The sequence below is a fragment of the Sorghum bicolor genome, chromosome 3 (assembly GCF_000003195.3).
Source record: "Sorghum bicolor cultivar BTx623 chromosome 3, Sorghum_bicolor_NCBIv3, whole genome shotgun sequence".
NCBI lineage: Eukaryota > Viridiplantae > Streptophyta > Magnoliopsida > Poales > Poaceae > Sorghum > Sorghum bicolor.
Window position 1 is genome coordinate 13,567,170 of NC_012872.2, and position 18,390 is coordinate 13,585,559.

Below are 18,390 nucleotides of genomic sequence, written 5' to 3' on the forward strand. Positions count from 1 at the left end.
GGAGCAAATTTCATACAGATAATCACTTCGGTTTGTAGACATTTCAAACTGACAGTAGAAACACTATGCAGATAGCGGGCCTCGACATCATACACCCTGAACCCATTACATTGTTTGGATGTCCATGTATTCACCTCAATCCAGTTTAAGTTCCACACCAACCACTCCAACACACATGGATTAAGGTAGATACATGAGCATCCAAACAATGGCTAAGTAAAAGCGCACAATAACTGTATGGATATTGAGATGACCTCATGGAGGATTCAGAATTTAAACTAGCAAGCAACATTCTGAATCAAGTTTCAAACACCCTGAATCCATTACATTATTCAATGCAAATAGCATCATACAAAGTCATGCACAAAGTGCAAACCAAGATATTAAGAGACGATACATCAAGCATCATACATGTAACTGCAAATAGCATGATACATTGGTATGCACAAAGTGCAAACCAAGCTGTAATGTAAGAGACGATACATGTCACATAAGCTAACAATTCAACAAGAACTGGTCTGAAATTCAATTATGGGGCACGCAAGTAGCATAAATGCCCCCCACCTGAAATCACTGGCGGCTCAAAAGCTTAGGAAGTTCAGATCAAGTATAGAACAAAACACCTCACAACAACAGCACTTCATCAGTTTGGCAGCATGAAGCTCGATCATAAAGCATTCTTACATCTTCTTCTCACCATTTTTGAAGAGTTGCAGCGTCCGCGGCCTCTTGGTACGCGGCTTCTTGGTACACGGCATCTTGGTACTGGAGCTTGCCTTGCCGCTCGGGAACAGCTGCAGCGTCAGCGGTGCCCTGGCTGCTTCCGCAGCAGCCATTGCCAGTTCCTTCGTGTTGAAGGAGTTAATCGCCACCTCCTTCACGTTGAAAGAGTTAGGCGCCCGATGTGGGGTGGGCTCAGCCTGGACAGCCTCTGCCTCATTCTCAGCAGCGTTGTCATTGAGGTCATTCTCAACCGTATTCTCATTGAGGTCGAAAAGCGGCTTTGATTGTGACGACGACGGAGGCGTGTGCTTGGCCACGGCGAGAGCCATCGGCGCAACACTGCTCGCCGTGCCGATGGTTAGCGTGGCCAGCGATGGCATCTCGTTGCGCCGCACCAGCATCACGTTCCCCACGTTCGCCTCAGCCTCGTCGTCGTCGTCGTCGTCTTCTTCTTCTTCTTCTTCTTCTTCTTCTTCTTCAGACGCTGGTAGTGGTAGGTCATTCTCGGGGGATTGCGGCACGACCCAGGAAGGATCTTCCTTCATAGCGATGTCGTTGGCCACGCCAAGAGCGTCATTCGCCCTCGTCCGAGCCTCCGCCGCCTCCCAGGCCAGCCGCTCCGCGGCTGCGCGCGTCGCGGTCGCGTGCCGCTGCAGCAAAGCCAGCGCCATGCGCGACGCCAGGAGGAGGACCCTCGCGCCGCACTCGTCGATCTGCTTCCTGCAGGACGGCGCGTAGGTGAAGGGCCATCCGTTCTGGGCCGCGGTGCAGGGAGGGCAGACGAAGGCGCCGTCGTCGTCGGCGGGCTCCTTGTAGAGGCACGGGAGGTGCGCCACGGCTTCGCGGCAAACCTGACAGGTGACGGTTGGTGCTGGAGGGGCCAGGAGCACGTCGCGATCGTCGAAGTCGTACGACGGCGAGGTTACGAGGTAGAAGCAGCGGCAGCAGTACAACGAGCGGTGGGAGAGGATGAGACAGGAGCTGCAGAGGCGGCAGGGCACGCCACGGCGTAGCACGCGGTGCAGAGGCCAGGTATCCGGATCGGAGGCGCAGCCGTCGCCGTCACAGCCGTAGTGCTTCCGGAATGGAATTGGAAACGACCTGGGCGGGGAATTCATCGGTGGCGCTGGGCCGAAATAAGAAGGGCCGGTGTTAGTCGATTAGGGTTTCTCGAGAAAAGGGTTTGACCTCAATATTTCACAAATCTGAAAATTCTCAACCCAAACCAATGTAAAATTTCCATGGATAAGAGAATACCTGTAACAATATTTTTCCCCTTCTCTTGAGCCATTAGAAATTTCTAAATAGCAGGCCACAACTCGTCGGCGATAGAGATCTACCTACACAGCGGTGGCGGCGGCGGCGGCGCGGCGGGTATGAGGTACATCAAGATCGAAAGTCTATGATAGTTTCCATCTCAGAGCTTAATCATATAGAGGATTTCTTTATGGCGATACGCCGAGATTTAGGTGTATGGTCGATGAATAGGAAAGCGGGATGTTTATGGCAGGACGCTAACATTGGTAGTCTTATAGGCTCTGGAAGGCGGCGGCGTGGGTGGGTGGGTGGAAAGGGGATAGTGGCAGCTAGGGTTTGGAGAAAAACATTGGTAGAATTTATTATTATTATTATTATTATTATTATTATTATTATTATTATTATTATTATTATTATTATTATTATTATTATTATTATTATTATTATTATTATTATTATTATTATTATTATTATTATTATTATTATTATTATTATTATTATTATTATTATTATTATTATTATTTAATTTTCTAACAGTATTATGGTTTTATTCCTTGAATCATATGTTAGGAAAACCAAATATTAATAAATATCTATGCTATTCTTCACTATGATTCCTATTTTATTTCTACTGGAATAACAACTTACAATATATTGTAGGTCATTTATCTTGACACTACTACCAACAATTTCAAGAGACAATTCTTTATTTTGAGAGGCAAGCAAAATATGTTCCAATCTGCTAAAATGCGTCAGGATTTTCAAAGGCGGTTACCATTTACAGTGATATACGAATAATCTTCAAAAATCAACTAACAAAGGTGGACTTTTTAAGATGTTCGCCACTAAAAATGAGGACCATTTCTAAAGGTGTACCCCTTAAAAGACCCTTATCTAGAAATTGAGGTCTAGGCCCATTTAGCCTCCCTCCAATCCTAGAAACTAACACCCCTCCTCATCTCAATCTCAGCCGCCAACCTCTCCTCCCCATCAAGCACCCCTCCCTCCCTTGGTCTCTCCTCACCGAGCAACACATTTCTCCCTTTGTCCTCCCACAGTCTATCGTTCCCACTAGTGCCTCCCTCTCCTTGATCTCTGATCAATGCTTCACCCATCCCTCGATCTTTCCTTCCTACCATACCTCTCTCACTTTACATATCTCACATGTCAACACTAGGTCTGTGGCATCCCTTTGATGGTCAGTATATCTACCCTCCAATTGATAGTTGCGCATGGCCTTTGCACTTCAACCGATAGTGTCATGCGGCCCCTATCTCTACTAATGACACAAAGGACCCCTGTGAAAGCCCTAGTTTAGTTTTAGAAAATTGATGAAACTCAAAATACTAACCTCTATGCTAAGTGTGTGTAGACTAGATAAGGTTGATACATGCTAAGTGAAGGAGCTAAAGGATAATGGTGATGGTGGTGATGACCACAAGCTAAAGCACTCACCGGACGCTGGTAGCGAAGGCGTCAAACGCTAGTCCAGCGTCCAGTGCTTTGTGACTTAATGTCATTCTTCTGAGTGAAGCATGAGAGCGTTCGACGGGTTCGTGTCAGACGCTGGTCTGACACTGTTTCAGTGTCTAGTGACTTGTGACGTCAGCAACTGTCGCGAGCGAGTTTCAGGTTGTGCGCATCGGACACTGAGGTGTGTCTAGTGGACCACCGTCACACACGTCCGACGCAGCCCCAAGTAGTTTTTGAACTCTCTAAGTAGCGTCCGGTGTGAGGGTCGCGCGTCCGGTGCGTAGCACCTGACGTGTCCGACGCCTCTCAACTGAGAACTTTAATATTTAAGTGACCATTAGAGATCAACGGATCATTGTTTGACTGAGGACATGTGGTAGCGATCTAGAGCGGCTGTCAAGGCAGCATCAGACACTGGACTGCGTCCGATGCCTAAGTGTCGGCTCGTCCGATGCCCCTGATAGAGGACTATCCTAGGGGGTAATGGCTCTGTTCTTTAGGGACAATTATAAATAGTGTTTGACTGGCTTGGGGCTCACTCTCTTGGCACTTTGACATACTTAACATCCTTGTGAGTCTAAGCAAACTCCTCTCACTCATCTTCTTCATAGATTCATCATCTTTTTGAGATTAAAAGTGATTCTAAGTGCATTTACATGAGTGATTGCATCTAATGGCACTTGGGGATCATTTGAGCTATGGTTTTTTTGTTACTCTTGGTGGTTGCTGCCATTTAGATGGCTTGGAGCAGCGAAGGAGCATTGACATGAGCTGGTGATTGTTCATGGCCATCTCTTGGTGATTCTGTGGGGTTCTTCTGCCTTCCTCGACAGAGCACCAAAGGCAACTCTAGTAGATTGGGTGTGTCATTGAGCTACCTCACTTGTGGGTAGGTTCTTGTGGTGTTCTAGCAAGGACAAGGTTTGTGCTACACCTCTTAGGCACCAAACCACCAAGTGTTGGTCGACACAATGGGGACTAGCATGATGGAAAGCACATGAACCTTGGGAGGAAAATTAGTGTCTCAACTGTGATTCATTGGCATTCTCTCAGTGATTGATTGTTCATATTTTGGTAATTGGTTCATCCTCTATATGGTGGTATAAAGATTATATCCTCTATTTTTACATTCATGCAAAGTAGTGTAGTTAGCTCTAGTATCTAACTTTGTCTTGTGTAGCTTAGTTCACTAGTGTAGCTTGCAGTGACTTAGCTCTTGTGTGACTAGTGACTTTACTAACTAGAATTATTGGGATAGGTGCCTTGCAAACCCTCAATAGAGCTAGAGCAAAAAGCTTTGCTTTGTTGTTTACTAACTCCTTGCTCTAGTGACTTTGTAGATTTTTTTTAATAGGCTATTCACCCCTTCTCTAGCCATATTAGGACCTTTCACCCTACCTACTTCATGGTGCTCCTACCTTGGTGCCTTCCTCAACGTAATCCATGGTAGATGACCTGGTGAATGGTGCCTGTGGGACTTAGAAGATAATGGAGATGGTTCGGCTCACTCTAGTTAATGATCCATGTGTTTATTTGCTAGATCTATGTAGGGGCAGCATGGGTGGTTATTTGATAGCATGGTGCAATTGTGTGTTGTTAGGTTCACCTAACTTCTTCATGACCCAATGTCTAATGAATCTCGATGAGGAGGAGCACTACAAAAGTCACCCTTGCAAGGTCAACAACTCCACCGATGACTTCATCAGCATACCTCTATGACAAGGACTTCATCAATGTGTGTGTCTCCCCTCTCTTCCTCTCTCATTTGGTTATGTTGTAGTCATGCGTAGAAACAAAAATGGAGCTAGAGCACTCATGGGCGTTATGTGTTGGGCTCCTACATCGCTAGTGAGCACAAGATTCTACATAGATAGGACCGATGAAGCATTCACCGTGGTAGTTAGTAGTTGTGGGAATTCCAAGCAGCCTTCAAACCCTCATTGGGAGGCAGCAAGGTGGAGGCCGAGGGTGCAATACAAGCAAAGAAGGAAGTGAGGAAAGCAAAGGTAACACATTAGAGGCCTAATAAATTTAGGGGTAAGTGGCCATTAATTCATCATCTCTATAGTCATGCCCGTTGAGTATTTATAATCCATACCAAGGGGCACGATGAAATTACACTTGCACCAGAATTGAATGGGAACATTTTTCCACACACTTGGGGAAATCTTAGGCATTTAATACCCATAAATATTTTTACACATACTTGGGGGAATCTTAGTCATTTAACACTTTGTATTCAACCACCTACTTGATGCCATTATATTTCCCTATTTGCGATACCCCTCTTTGATGAGCCCATGTGACGACGCCTAGGGGTGGCTCAAAAGATTCATCCCGGCTAGTTAGCTTCGGAACAAACCCTCGACCTTGAAAGACAAGACGTCATGATGATACCTTTTCTAGGGAAGTTAGTGCGGGAGACACATATAGTTCTAGCGAAGGTATCTGAGGAAACAAATGCACCGACTTGGTGCCATTGATGGACCAACAGTGAGGCCTTGTAGTAAGGGTTCCATGGCGGTAGGTGCTAGCGAGGGCTCTATCCTAGGTGATGGAGAGGCAAAGGTGATGTTGCAAGGGCATTCCCCCAACAATAGCACCTTGGGGCTTTGTGCCAACTCAGTAAGATGATTGATGCAGCGATATTAGGAGACAAGAAAAGCTTAATCCCAAGGGTCTTTGACTTAAGCAACTTAATGTAGGGACTTTCCTAATCTTCTCGTCATAGGATCAAAAGGGTAGGGGGTAACTTGACCCCATGCAACCTGATGAACTGGTGGCTAACAGCTACTCTAGGAAGCCACCTATGACAAAAGATTTCTCCCAACCACACACAATGGATTGATGTCTACCTGAACTACACAAAGGTAGACACAAGCTCTTGCAAACCACAAGGATACACCAGAACAAGTGGAAGATGTTGATGTTTCACCACCAATAGCCTACCATGGGGATACCTAAGACAGTTATTTAGGCTTTGGCATATGCTAGAATTCGATGGTTAATGCAAGATACAGTCGATTCATCCTAGTTTGGGACCTTGAGTTTGATCTCGAGTACAAGCCTTTACATCCAATTGGCGTTAGCCTTTTATTGATTGTGTGGTATTTTCATTGTTACAAGGGGTGCCCTCATCCTCTCTTTATATTAGTAGAGATGGCTAAGAGACAGTTTGTTATCCTAGACGAATTCATAAATAATATTCTATTTCTAATACAGAATGTACTTTCTATAATAATCTGACTAGTCCAGGCATTATTCTACTCAGAGTCGAAGTCACGCCTCAATACGCTTTCTTCTAGAATCATGGGCTAGGCTGATGTGGCAGAACCTTCCAAATAATAGGGCCCACAAGCACCCATCATTGTCCCAAAGACCTCTGACGGCCATGCAAGTGTACCAAATGACTAAGAAGGCTATTGGGTGCTCCAAGATACCCAAATGACTATGATATTGGCTTGTTAGTAGAGTCAGTTCTAACCACACCTGATGGTCAAACAACTACAAACTGCTTCTCCTCACCATTAAAGGTGCACTCAACCTCGTTAGACACTACCATAACACACTTCTTAGCAGCCTCAAGCTCCTTAAGCGCTAACTCTAGCTTGTCCTTATACTCTTTCCTCTCATAGGTAGCACGCTTGAGCAACTTATCTTGACTAATCGAGGTGTCATTCATGCTATCAAACTCAGCGACAAGGTCATCGATAGAAGAGGATACCTCAGAGGTGTCATCATCGAAGGAGACCTCGTCCTTGTTGGCCTTCACCTTGATATCAACCGCCATGGTGCAGAAGCCTCTATGAGTGGAATAGGCAATGAAGCAAAGACCGGTAAGATTCTCCTCCATCTTACTCTTGGACTCATCATCACTCGAGGGAGAAGAGGAACAATCATCACCAGAGTCATTGTTGAGGTCGTTGAGGGAAGCAAGAAAAGCACACTCTTGAGCCTTGGCTTTCTTGCGGTACATCTTCTTGAGCGCTTCCTTATTGAATCCCTTCTTTGACTTGTGCTTGTCAAAGTTGTAGTTGTGCTCGTCCTTGCGCTTGCTAGAGTTGTACTTGTTGGAGGAGTGGTTGTTCTTCTTGGGGTAGTGGGCGACGAAGTGGTCAGGATCTCCACAATTGTAGTGGCCCACCTTTTGATCACCACCCCAACGGTGATTCAAGCGGTTGTTGTGAAACTGCAAGAACCGGCCGATGATCAACACCAACTCATCATCCCTAAGGGCCTCCAACTGCTCCTCTATGACAGACACCAAAGAATACAAGGCAAATGATATATGTGATGGGTTAGCTGAAGAACTTGAACCATTACCTAAGACTAAAGCCATAGATAGTGCAGAGGGATTCTTGAGCTTGACTTGGGTCTAGTAGTCGATCTTGATGGACTTGAGCTTGCTGAAAAGCTCATCCATGGTGATGGTGTCATAGTTCAAAGACTCAATGATGGTAGACACCTTCACATCTCATACCTTCTGATCTAGGACATATAGAAGCTTGAGATCCCTCTCATGATCATCATAAGGTAGCTGAGCCTTGTTTACTCGCATCTTGTTGATGATCGTCTCAAAGCGAGAAAATATGGCATCGATGGACTCACCATCAAGCCGAGTAAAGTTCTCATACTCTCTCTTGCACATCTCATAGAGTCTAGTTTTGACATGGGTTGTACCCTCATGATAGCTCTGAAGCCTCACCCAGATCTCTCGAGCAGTAGTACAAAAAGAGACACGCTTGAACTCAGAAAGCAAAAGACTCGAGAAAAGAACAACTCTTACTCTATTCACGTTGTGTCAATCTTTTTGATCTTGTGTGACTTGAGCATGGGGTTCAAGCACAACATAGGTAGTATCCTCACAAATTTCCTAGATGAGCCAATCAATCCCTTGGAGTTGTATGAACATGTGAATCTTCTAATAGGGATAGTTGGTCCCATCGAAAAACGGTGGTTTGCCGGAACCATGCTCCATGTCACCTTCGTGGATCACAGACCGATTAAGGTGAAATGATATTTAATCAACTTTGATACCAATTGAAGGATCGGAAACAACGACTAGAGTGGGGTGAATGGGAGCCTCAAATTTCTTGAAGAACTTTCAACTGTTGTCCCAGGTTCGAACCCCAAAGCCTACACACCCACAAGCATCGCACAAGATCGTGAAAATACATGAGCTAACACATAGCAAGATACCTCAGGCAAAGTCTTAGACAAACCAGAGAACACACGGACACCGAAGAAACCAAACCCCCAAAGGGCAAACCCAAACTGCACTTACTCTAGTTTACCAGACTATCCTGGGTCTAGTGGCGGACTGTTCGTGACACATGGGCTAGATTGTCTGGGATAGAGTGTCAAACTGTTTGCCAGCACCAAACCAAAAATGAGCAGGGACACTACTCACAACTAGACAACAACGGTGGACTATCCACGGTCAGGCCCGAACTATCCGCAGGTCAAAAAGCAGAAAACACAGAGTGAACCAAGTTCTGGACACTAATCCATAGTGAATGGTGGACTATCCACAACCTGGTGCCGAACAATCCATGGTTCAAAAACCAGAAAACACACAAAAAGAACAACTTCAGCTCCACCCGAACCCCAATTGGCGGACTGTTTGTGAATCGTGAAGAGAGCATAAAACAGGCGATTTCCAATCACCTCCTCCTTTGATCCTCTCGATTGTGACCAAATCAGCACCAACTGCCACTAAACTTTGTGAGTATGATCACAAGGCAGTAGGGAAGCTACCTCTAAGAGGTAATCGCCCAATTTAAAGTCAAATCACGGAAAATCGAAAGTGAAGGGAAAAGGGGGGTTTCTTGAACCCTAGCCATGAAATCAACTCAATCTGCAAGCTCGTAAGGTATTGGTTGATGGGGAGACTCAACTCACGTCATATCTCAAGCCAACGCAAAAAGAACAAATCAAATTGGTCTCAAAACAGCGAATCGAGCCTAGAACGAGAGGAAAGAGAGCAAGAATGCGAAGAACACGAACACGGTCAAAAAATGCGATTTGCTATCGAATCTCAGAGGACACAAGGAGGATTTGGGACCTCCTTTCCCAAGAAAATCTGAGTGCTTACACAAATTTGTGGATTTGTGGACCTCTATCACACTCAAGAACTCTAGGGGAGGGAAAACCTAAAGAGATGGCAGGAAATGTGAAATGAGAGAGGTGAGGGAGTTTGGGTCTCTCTCATTCTTATTTATTAGGGCTATTACACATTCCCAGGATACTCCTAGATATTTTGAGTCGAACCCATAACACAAAGGGCGTTATGGTGCAACCTAGGTAATCTTCATCCGATGGTCACCGCGCACCTTCATGAGATAGCTTTGTCTCGACGCGAACTCCTCAATGCCGCCACATGTCGTCCGTTTCTCCTCGGAACCTCTGCCTGGGTTTTGAGGCCCAAACCCATAAAACCCGCCACCGATGGTTTTGAGGCCCAAACCACCAAACCGGCCGCGAGTAGCGTACTCCATAGGCGTCCCCCGCCGCTCGACACCTATCATTGCCGTCCTCGACTGACCGAGTCTCACTCGACTCGCACGTCTGCGGTCTTGACTTGGTCAACACGTACACTTGCACTTGTCGATGTCCCAGATATCAGCCACCACGGCTGGTCATCTGGCCTCCTGGTCCCTCGGTCCAAGCCTCACGTCTGTCCTTCACCGCTCCAGGTATATCGGCACGACATGTCTCTACTTGACTTTCTCCTCGCCGTCGACCACCGCCAACGAGCTCTACACCTACACACCACAAGCCAAGAGACATGGTGCACGACCCAACTCACGCTAAGGTTAGTCACCAACTCAACCTATTCGTAGATCACGTTGACAATCACTCATCATAAATCGGACTATAAGGGCACATTTCAATCTTGTGTTCGCAAATATATGTTTTTTCACTATGTAAAGGAAAGCCAAAGGCAAGTTAACTGACGACAACTGAATGCCTCAGTTATCAGTATATGATCATTATACTGGTTTGTTTTCGCTCCCTCACCACCGCCACAGGATTGTCTGAAATGGCTAATGAAAGCAACATATATGTCATTTAGTAGCAATTGTCTGGCTCCACACAAGTTCGTGGCCTTGATCCAAAGCAAGCGAAAGATCTCAGTTCAGAAGCTTTAGCACAACTCCAGCACGACGCATGCAGCAGACACAATAAAATCTTCCCTTTTGTTAGCGTATTATCAAACTAGGTTACTATAAAAGAAGTCCAAAACTAGACTGCAGTGGCCACTGGCTGGAAGAGGGAAACTAAGAGGAGTTCCTTGCAGACCCAACATGCAGCGAGTGGAGATGCATCCATTTGATCAAAGCAGAGCTCAGTTCTCTGCTATTTTTATATTAGTCTTGCCACCATGATGCTGTGAGACTTGTTACCTCCGAGAGCAGTCTTTATGTTTGTTTTTCTTCCTGTTGAGCTTACAAAAGTGCAGCCATTTCTTTGAGTGATGTCAGTTTCAGAGAGTACAGCGATTCCTTCATCGTTGTCATCTTCACTTGAGTTGGATCCATTGCTGAAGGATCTTGTTGAGAAGAAACTGACCCTGAAGAGGAATGTGACTGCAATGGCTACCGAGCTCAAGGATGCCAGGAACAGGCTTGCTTCACAGGAACTGTTGCTGGCTCAGGAATTAGAAGCCAGAAAGGTATGTTTCATTCTGTGTAATTGGTAAGACTTTGGTGCTCTGTGTCACAATGGATTGGAAATTGTTGAAAGGTTGCTGAGCTAAAGGCGAGAAATTTGGAGGATGAGGTGAGCAAACTGCAGAAATGCTTAGAGGACAAAGATGAGCAGCTGCGTGCATCGCTATATAGCACTGAACAGGTGTCCTCCCCTTGCTCTCTACTTCCTTCAGTTGCTATTGAAATCCGCGGACAGCTCCATGATGAATAATTCTTCTCATCTACAGTTTCGCAATGAGTTGGATGGTCTCAGATCACAACTTTCAGTGATCCAAGCTACTGCAGAGTCCACTGCTGTGTCAGCCAAGACAACGATGCTGCACTGCTCATATTTGTTAGGAAAGCTGAATGATAAGAACAGCTTGATGACTGAGGGTGAATTTCCGGTGAACAATGTATCAGAACAGCTCAATCAACTTGACAAGTACCACGAGAGCAGAGATCCATCACTAAGACAATTCAAAGATTGTTGCTCTTTGAGAACCGAGTCTGACATCACGGATGCCTTTGCCAAAGCTGGATTTCATATCGTAAACGAGATTCTGAATATCCATTCTGATGTTCCATCAAAGAACAGCGAGAACATTGACCAGGATTTGGTTCTTGAGGATGATGGTGTGGCCAAGCTGAGACAGCGTATAACGGTGCTATCTGCTCACTGGGAAAACAGAAGCAAGGAACTAGAATCACAGGTAGACCTTGAGTCATGAATGGTGCTTCAAAATGCCTCACTTATTCCCTAAAAAAAAATGCCTCACTTGGGTGAAATATCTTTGTAACATCTAAAATCTGTTGACAAATAGTTGGACAAGCATCGGAGGACAGCCCAGGAGATGAAGAGGAGGGTAACAAGACTTGAACTCAGCATCCAAGAACCACGATCTCGGTTACCGAAATTCCAGAGGGTAATTTTTTTGCTTTTTCATATCAAAATCATGTATTTTTTTCCCCCAGAAAACATCTACTAGTCAACAAAGGACGCAAGTGTTCTTGAAACATTTCCACCTTCACTGAAACCCAAGTACCCAACAGTGTATACTGCCAAGGTTCGAGTCAAACGGACAAGCTATGCACGGACTGCAGGCTGCAGCAGTGTTCACCGTTGAATACTTCAAACATATGTGCCATTCCTACAAGCCATCAAATTTAGCACGTTCACTACTGCAGTGCAAGGTTAGCACTGTCATACTTTATTACAGAAGGGTCTTCCAACTGCATTTTTCTTTGTGCAGCTAAGAGAGAAAAGGAACAGAGCTCTTACTCTTAAAGAAGTCAGAAATCAGACGGCCGTGGAGCAGCCCACTTGTAGTGGTTCAGGCGACAAGCACAATCTCTGGGAGAGCTCAGCCTTCAAGCTCATAGCATCCATGTCAATGTTGGTTCTATTTACACTTGCAAAGCGATGAACTCTCACGGTATCGTTTTTGCGTACAGAAAATCCAAAGTACATACATGTTTGAATCAGTAGGTAGCTCATTGTTCGAAAGAAAGATATGCCATTATCTATGTAATTGATCACCAAATTTTGCTTTACGATCCAAACCAAATTTGTTGGCATCACGCCCATGACATATCAGTGTGACTGTACCATGTCCAAGCCACACTATAGCCTTTGCCATTTGAAATGGGAAAATGTGTGATGTAAAATTATGGTGATACTCATCACAGGATGGCAATGTAAAATATGCATTAATGGCTGTAAGCAAATTTTTACTAAATTTTTGGCAATGCCTTCCAAAATATTGGCAAGGCACCATCTTTATCTTGTTGGTAGCGAACCAAGGACCTTGATTCGATTGCTCTATCAAAATATTGGCTTGCCCTAATATTTGTGTGCCTTACATTTTAGCCTACTCGCCTTCAAACAAGCAGGCTCTAATACCCTCGTCTTCGTGTGGTGATAACAGAAAGCCAGACCATGTATTAACTGTAACGAATCATTTTGAATCGGAGGCTACAATGAGGAATTTTACTGGATCCTCAAACTGGATGCTGCTTGACCTCATGGATCTAACCGACACCAGATGGAATGCAACCGAACAATAGGTCACAGTTTATAGTCTATGGCACTCAGGATACAGACACTAGTAGGTAACATCCAGAAACTGCAAGAGATTATCTCCTGATGAACATCCAGGGTCAAGTGTATAAGCCAAACACCATATTTATCTTAATTCAATGCTGCATGATTTGTCTGATTCTGATACTCTCGTCAGGTAAAAGCAACGGCAGTCATTCATTCATCCTGCAACCACAAGAATCGAATGAGGTACTTCTAGGGCAAAATTCTAATCACAAGCACTAATCTATATACAGCCAGCTTCCCAGCTATTCCTCCACAAATGAACCTTGACATTGTGTATTCTATGTCATAAATGGTGAATTGGAGATTGTGATCCAGTGTGTTCACCAGGGTTGTTGGATGCACGTGCATTCAGCAGGGGCTGGAGCGCCTTCACCACGATGCTCATGTTTGGTCGAAAGTCAGCTTCATATTGCACACAGAGTGCAGCAACAGCTGCAAACTATTTGAACAACAAAAGGAACAGGAAAATGTGATAAATAAGGGTTTCAAAACCATTAAGGTACTCCCTCCATTCCAAATTGTAAGTCATTCCGGCCTTTCTAGGTACATATTATTTGCTATGCATCTCAATATACACTATGTCTGGATACATAGCTTTTACTATGTATCTAAAAAAGCAGAATGACTTACAATTTGGAATGGTGGGAGTATTGAACATTTAACATTAACTGACGACAGACAACAGTGAATGAAAAAATAAACTGAAACGGTACAAGTCAAAAGGTTGCAACAACTAGAACCTAAATAACTTATCATACCTTTGCAACAGATTTAGGAGGATATTCTCCTCCAAGTCTTGAATCAACACATTGCCTAACTTTATCTTCACTAAGCCGTGGAGTTGCCTGCAGGCATTAAAATAGGCATTACTTTGATTCATCAAGCAGCACAAAGCATAAATATGAGTATTTTTTAAAAGAAGGTAATATATTGCACAAATACAAGATAACCTCTAACTGTAGAACTATAAAACATATAATAGCTAATATATATAAATGTTTACCCATGTCACAAGGCTTTGCTGTCCTCTTGGTAATGTATGATCCACAGGCTTTCTTCCAGTCAGGAGCTCCAGAAGAACAACTCCAAAACTGTAGACGTCACTCTTAGAGCTAAGTTGTCCAGTCATTGCATACCTACACCAAAGTTCTCAACATTTAAGCAAAAAAATGGATACAGGTGTCGGTGAAACTGAAAAGAAAACTGCACATACTCAGGTGCATGATAGCCAAATGTTCCAAGAACCCTGGTCGAATGAAGTCGAGCTGCCATATCAGGAGCTTGGTTTGACAAATCAAAATCAGCTATTTTGGATACATCATTATCAAATAGAAGAACATTGCTGGACTTTATGTCCCTGTGTATGATATGAGGCTGCGCTTTCTCATGAAGATACTCGAGGCCTTTTGCTGCTCCAACAGCAATCTTCACTCGTTGTATCCAGGACAAGACTGGACCAGGCTGAGCTCCTTTCACACCTTTGCGTCCTGTGGAGTTCAAATTCAAACTCATCAGCTATCCGGAAAGAAGTTAAAGAGAATAATATATTTCAAAGTTATTAGAACACTAGATTTTAGAAGTAAACAGAGTAATACCATGAAGCATATCGTGAAGAGAACCCATAGTAGCAAATTCATAAGCAAGGATGCGGGTGTTCCCATCAACACAGTAACCAAGCAACTCTACGACATTGTCATGCTTAAGCCTTGACACCATGGAGACCTGCAGGTGTAGAGATATATTTTATAAGAAGAAAGACTAGCAAAGATGCACAATTCATTGATAAAATCAATGCACACCTGTGCTAAAAACTCTTGCTCTGGCTGCTTGCTTGAATCTAACTTTTTTATCGCAGCACTCCTACCATTTTCTAGTACACCAAAATATACTCTGCCAAAAGACCCCTCGCCAATCAAAGCTTCATCGCCAAAAGCCTTTGTGACCTCTCTAATTTCTTCTACAGGAATAGTGGGGACAGCAATTGGCTGCACTTTCAAAGGTTGAGCACCCCTGGGAGTTGGATCAGCAGTGCGATAAGCATCATCCCCTGAAGGTTGATAATAATTCAGGTAAATTTTACAGTCAGCTACTGCGATAATAGTTTGGTTATGAGGCTGATAATATGAATATGGATAATAGTTTTAGGAAATGCTAAGCTACATATATAATTTAGAGGAACATTACTTGCTGGGTAGCCACCAGGGTATGGACCTCCATTATCAGGTGTTCTTTGAGTATCTTCGCCTCCACAGCATGCCAAGCACGACATGTTCAAACTTAGCCAAGACCTAAGAAATGAAGCACCTTTCTCTTATAAGCATTAAGCAGAAAAACTAAAAATGCCACCAAAAAAAAACCTCCAAAATTGCAAGCAACTGAATAGGGGGAAATAATGTGTCAAACAAGCAAAGCACTGCCTACTAACAGGATTTGTTCAAATCACAAATGATTGTTTCCCCATGGTAGACATGGTAAACAGGTACCTAACAGACATACTCAACTTCCTAAACATGACCGTCACTCAAAATTTTGAATACCAAAATAATAAATAAAGATTGCAACAAAATGCAATAAGTAATGTATTCCTCTTGAATAAGTAACATCAACAAAGAATTTCCAAATAACACGAGAACAAAGTTTTATGGACCTACAGCTGATAAATGTTTAACAGTTTTAGTATCAACTATCAAGAATCTGTAAAATCTGATTGCACTTTGTCTAAAATTACTTCCATTCTTGATATCTGGAAGCACTAGCAACAAAAGGGAGAAGACCTAAGAAAGAATTTTAATGGCAAGCAGGCACTAGAACCAAAAAATAAACTACCAAAGACCACTTGCATTAAAATATAGAGAAGAACTGGAAAACGACTCTCTGCATTTTAAATAAAAGTAAGGACAAAATCAAAGATTCCAGACTAGACATGGAGTTATCCTTATATAAAGTCCAAGATGTCATTATTTTTTATGTGTAATAAATCCTAGATCATTTGTCATGTGGGGCCACTCCTCTCATACGGTGATCGCGCACTATGGCGGTTATCTGCGTGCGCCCCTGGCGTGTTTACTTCTGGAGTAGGAGTGGCCCCACATGACATCATTGAAGAATTTTGCAATGCCTTCAGTGCAAACATCTCATAGTTAGAATTAAATATATCTACCACTTAACATTAATCCAATAACTTATGTTCTGAGTACTGAAGCTGAATGCAAAATAAGGCACTGGATGACGCTCATCACCTCCTGTCATCGCCATCGCATGATCCAAAGAATAAATGTAGCTATGGAATACTCCCTCCATAATCTTTTCTAAGGCACACAGAGGCGTTTTACAGGTACCAAGGAACTCTAGGAGAGGGAGGTGGCAGGTAAATGATGTGTCGTACTCTACTCGGCCACGTTGTTGCCGCAGATTAGTTCTGCATGTATCCAAGCATGCATGCAGTACATCAGCAGAAACAATTCATGTCCGGGACCCGGGTTGCACGCAAAGGAACGCTTTGATTTTAGATCAATGAGTAATTGCCGAAGATTTTGGTAGGACACTGATTAGACTCCACGGTACCTACTCCACGACTTATAAAACGTCAAAAACGTGAGATCTATCGGCGCCTACAAAAGATTATGGAGGGAGTAATTTACTAAATCAGACATCTAGAACCCACTATAGATTTTTAAGGATACACAAAAATAACAATATACCTATTACAAAGTCACATAGAAAACATTAATTAAACAAGCAAGAGCCGCTACAAGCCATACCAAGCATTCAGTATTAGTTAGCTAATTTGCTACCATGTTTTTTCTCAGGATTTTCTTTAAAACAAAAAAAATGCTCATACTAATTACAAGCAAAAAGGTTCCCGCGCCAAAATGTAGGCTCAGTGCAGACAGGCCTGTGGTTTGGTAGAGCCAGTGGGGGTTTGAATCCTCGTGCCACTCGGCCACACCCCTGGCCCCCTATGAAGGCTGCGCCGTAGGGAAGCATCATTCAAAAAATATATAATATATATCGTGAAATCTAATTCTCTTTACTAGCGCGATAAGACAATGATGATTGATGACCTTTGGATTTGTTTCAAATTCCAATGTCTATCCCATTTACAGGACATAGGCAGAAGCAGTAAAATATGAGTATATGACAGAACAAACAGAAGGAAATAAAAACAAAGAACTGATTGATTAACAAATACCTACTTCAAACAAAGAATAGATATCCAAATTGTGGGCAAGGACAACCAAAATAAGCTTCACTTTGAAGTATCCTTATTATCAAAGAACTAGCTCCGATAGAAAAAAAAAATGATTCGGATTTGGGACTAAGAATTAAGGTAGACCTTACTTCTTTGGACTTGAAGAATAGATACCTACCTACCAGTAATCGCATCCCAGATCACAAGCAAATTGAAACAGCATCAGGTCCAAACCTATGGAAATAAGAACTAAATCATACACAAACCTTCCCCCAAACCCGTACAGTACTCACATCCGTCACAATCGACGCAGCCACGCAGGTTATCCTCCCACTTGCTGCCGCCGTGGGGAAACCCTGGCCGCCAAAGGAGGCAACGACGGTTCTCGACGGACCGCAGCACGCTGGGGCTTCATGCGGACGGGAGGCGTTCCCCGGCACCCGATAAACGCCTTCGAAGAACTTTAGGAAAGTACTGGAACTGGAAGAGGGGAGAGAACGCGAGTACGGCAAAAGAAAAAATCTCACCTTTTGTCTTCCCGGAAGGCGTCGGAAGGGGGCGGTGGCGCAGGGTAGCCACGGCGGCCGGCGCGGGCCAAGAAAATTCGCCGCAGAAGCGAGAGTAGGAGAGAAGGAAAGCTGGTGTAGTGGTGTACTGGTTCCGAGTCTTCGGTCTTTCCTTGGGAATTCTCTCTGCTCACCCGCGGTGGGCGTAACATAAGCTTCACCGTTTTTTTTCTTCTTTTTTTTGATTTTTTTTTCACCGTTTCACACCGTTCACTGTTTCACATCATGAGCCCATCTCGCTTGCGCCAGGGACCCGAGGTGATGTTTTTGGAATTCAGCCGCTGCTAGAGGTGGGCTTTCCTGAGTTCTCATCATATAATGGGAATTTGTAGGATCGTCATTATAAAATACGACCAACTTATCAAAATACCATTTGACGAG

At 43.9% G+C, this 18,390-nt stretch overlaps 3 protein-coding genes across 4 annotated transcripts; 1 reads left to right on the plus strand and 2 right to left on the minus strand.

Annotated features, from left to right (window-relative positions):
* On the minus strand, window positions 384-2,270 carry LOC8060302. The gene has a single exon (XM_002457659.2). The coding sequence runs from the start codon at window positions 1,839-1,841 to the stop codon at window positions 681-683; it is 1,161 nt and encodes a 386-aa protein (XP_002457704.1). The 5' UTR covers window positions 1,842-2,270; the 3' UTR covers window positions 384-680.
* LOC8078152 (myosin-11) lies at window positions 10,560-12,941 on the plus strand. The gene is made up of 5 exons (XM_002455448.2): window positions 10,560-11,128; window positions 11,200-11,307; window positions 11,393-11,857; window positions 11,969-12,070; window positions 12,398-12,941. The coding sequence occupies exons 1-5, from the start codon at window positions 10,931-10,933 to the stop codon at window positions 12,569-12,571; spliced, it is 1,047 nt and encodes a 348-aa protein (XP_002455493.1). The 5' UTR covers window positions 10,560-10,930; the 3' UTR covers window positions 12,572-12,941.
* Window positions 13,061-18,176, minus strand: LOC110433852 (pto-interacting protein 1-like). Of its 2 annotated transcripts, XM_021456715.1 has the most exons (10): window positions 17,971-18,113; window positions 17,622-17,677; window positions 15,436-15,539; window positions 15,051-15,298; window positions 14,847-14,973; window positions 14,465-14,738; window positions 14,255-14,387; window positions 14,010-14,096; window positions 13,576-13,690; window positions 13,061-13,410 (listed from the first exon to the last, which is right to left on the minus strand). In XM_021456715.1, exons 3-10 carry the CDS (start codon window positions 15,518-15,520, stop codon window positions 13,406-13,408), a joined length of 1,074 nt encoding a protein of 357 aa, XP_021312390.1. In that variant the 5' UTR covers window positions 15,521-15,539; window positions 17,622-17,677; window positions 17,971-18,113; the 3' UTR covers window positions 13,061-13,405. The 2 variants fall into 2 exon arrangements, with proteins under 2 accessions (XP_021312390.1, XP_021312389.1); XM_021456714.1 differs by lacking the exon at window positions 17,622-17,677 and having other exon boundaries at window positions 17,971-18,176.